The 1,853-nt window shown below is 57.6% G+C and overlaps 1 protein-coding gene across 1 annotated transcript in view; it reads left to right on the top strand.

Moving 5' to 3' along the window:
- ACBD4 (acyl-CoA binding domain containing 4) overlaps nucleotides 1-1,623 on the top strand; it is an 11,869-nt gene extending 10,246 nt beyond the window's left edge. Inside the window, exon 11 of the mRNA XM_011940137.1 lies at nucleotides 889-1,623. Within this exon, the coding sequence (XP_011795527.1) occupies nucleotides 889-1,017 (129 nt within the window). The 3' untranslated portion in view covers nucleotides 1,018-1,623. The remainder of the gene's footprint in view (nucleotides 1-888) is intronic.
- Nucleotides 1,624-1,853: the final 230 nt, after the last annotated feature.

Below are 1,853 nucleotides of genomic sequence, written 5' to 3' on the forward strand. Positions count from 1 at the left end.
CTTCTTCTTCTTCTTCTTTTTTTTTGAGATAGAGTCTCACTCTGTCAGTCAGACTAGAGTGCAGTGGCGCGATCTTGGCTCACTGCAACCTCCGCCTCCCGGTTCAAGCAATTCTCTGCCTCAGCCTCCCGAGTAGCTGGGATTATAGGTGCCTGCCACCATGCCCGGCTAATTTTTTTTGTATTTTTAGTAGAGACAGGGTTTCACCATCTTGGCCAGGCTGGTCTTGAACTCCTGACCTGGCGATCTGCCCGCCTCAGCCTCCCAAAGTGCTGGGATGACAGGTGTGAGCCACCGCGCCCGGTCTGCCCCAGTCATTCTTTTTGATGCTCAGTCACAACTCTGGCCATTCGAGACCCTTTCAAACCCGGTCCTATGTTCTTATAACACGACCTGATGAATCTTTAAAAGCGGCCTTGCTTTCCTGGTACAAGGCGCCCCACATTCACTCCCACCTTCCCTGCTCTAGGCCTGGAATCAACCACTTCTCCAAGGAGCCTTGGCTCCTTTTTAGTGGAGAATGATAGTTGGAAACTAAAATCTGGGTACCCAGGGCTCTCATTTGAAATATGTGGCACATCCTTAACAACAGAGGTCTTCAGGTAATACCAACGGTCATTGCTTTGTGGCCCAGAGAAGATGGCATGGAAGCCGCTCCCTCTACCCACAGCCCTTCCAGCCTCTCTTGACACTGGGATTGCCCTGGGAAGGAAGATGTGGGAGGGAGATGGCATTCAACCTGTCAGGACCACCTGGGGGCCACTTCCCTTCTAGTGTTGCAGACTTGGGGCAGGGTCTTTCCAGTCTCCCACTGAATTGGAAGCAGGTTCCTAGGGAGGTTGTGCTGAGGCCTGGACTGGCCTCTGACTCCTTCCCTCTTGGCTGCAGAGGCCGCAGCCCAGGCCCAGTGCTCGGCCATGGCCCCTTGGGCTCCCGGGGCCCACGCTGCTCTTCTTCCTCCTGTGGCCCTTCGTCGTCCAGTGGCTCTTCCGAATGTTTCGGACCCAAAAGAGGTGACTGTCAGTGGACGGGTCTCTGCAGCCAACTCAGACTATGTTATGTGCCATGAGCCTTCCTAGGGTTTAGAAGAACAGCATTCAAAATTCCCCCTCCTGTCAGTGTTTGCCTTCGCACCTCCTCCCCTAACGCAGCGCGGGGTGCAAATAAGACCCCACCCCTCCCTGCACCTTCATAGGGACGCTTCCTTCCCTCCCCGCAACCATCCCAGGCTTCCCTGGGAGGCTGCAGTTGTGGTGCACGTCCCCGGTGCTGGGTTGGCCGTGACTCGGGGGCGGGGCTATCGGGTCTCAGCCCCTGCCCTCCCCACCCTCTGGGTCACCTGACTCTCTTCCCACCCCTGCTTCTTCCCGAGGAGGTTCAGCTCTTGGGCAAGTTGGGACTCGGGCCGGGGCCTGGAAGAATGATTGGCTGGGAGGCTGCGGGAGGGAGGCCAGGAGGCCCCGACCAGTTGGGAGGAGTGAGCAGGCCCCGGGGGAGGGGGATGAGCGCAGTTTGCTCGCCTTCCTCCCCTGCCGGCCCCCTCCGCCCCCACACACACTCAGGACGTCTTCACTGAAGATTCACTTACAAACGAATGTTTCACTCAATAAAAGAAAACCATAATCTTCTACTGTCTGGTCCCCTACGGAGGGAGCGGGGAGCGGGGCCTGGAGCGCGAGAAGCACAAGTCCTTTTCCTGCTCCCCACCCAGTGCCCCCTTGATGGCCCTGAAAAAGGCCAGCGGTTGGTGATTCTGAATGGGGAATATTTTCCCTCCTCCCTGGGCAAGCGAAGGGAAAACGGGCCTCGGTGTGGAGGGGAGTGGGAGGGGAACCAAGGGTGGCCCTGGTCGG

The sequence above is a fragment of the Colobus angolensis genome, unplaced genomic scaffold (genome assembly GCF_000951035.1).
Source record: "Colobus angolensis palliatus isolate OR3802 unplaced genomic scaffold, Cang.pa_1.0 Scaffold187, whole genome shotgun sequence".
NCBI classification, from domain to species: domain Eukaryota; kingdom Metazoa; phylum Chordata; class Mammalia; order Primates; family Cercopithecidae; genus Colobus; species Colobus angolensis.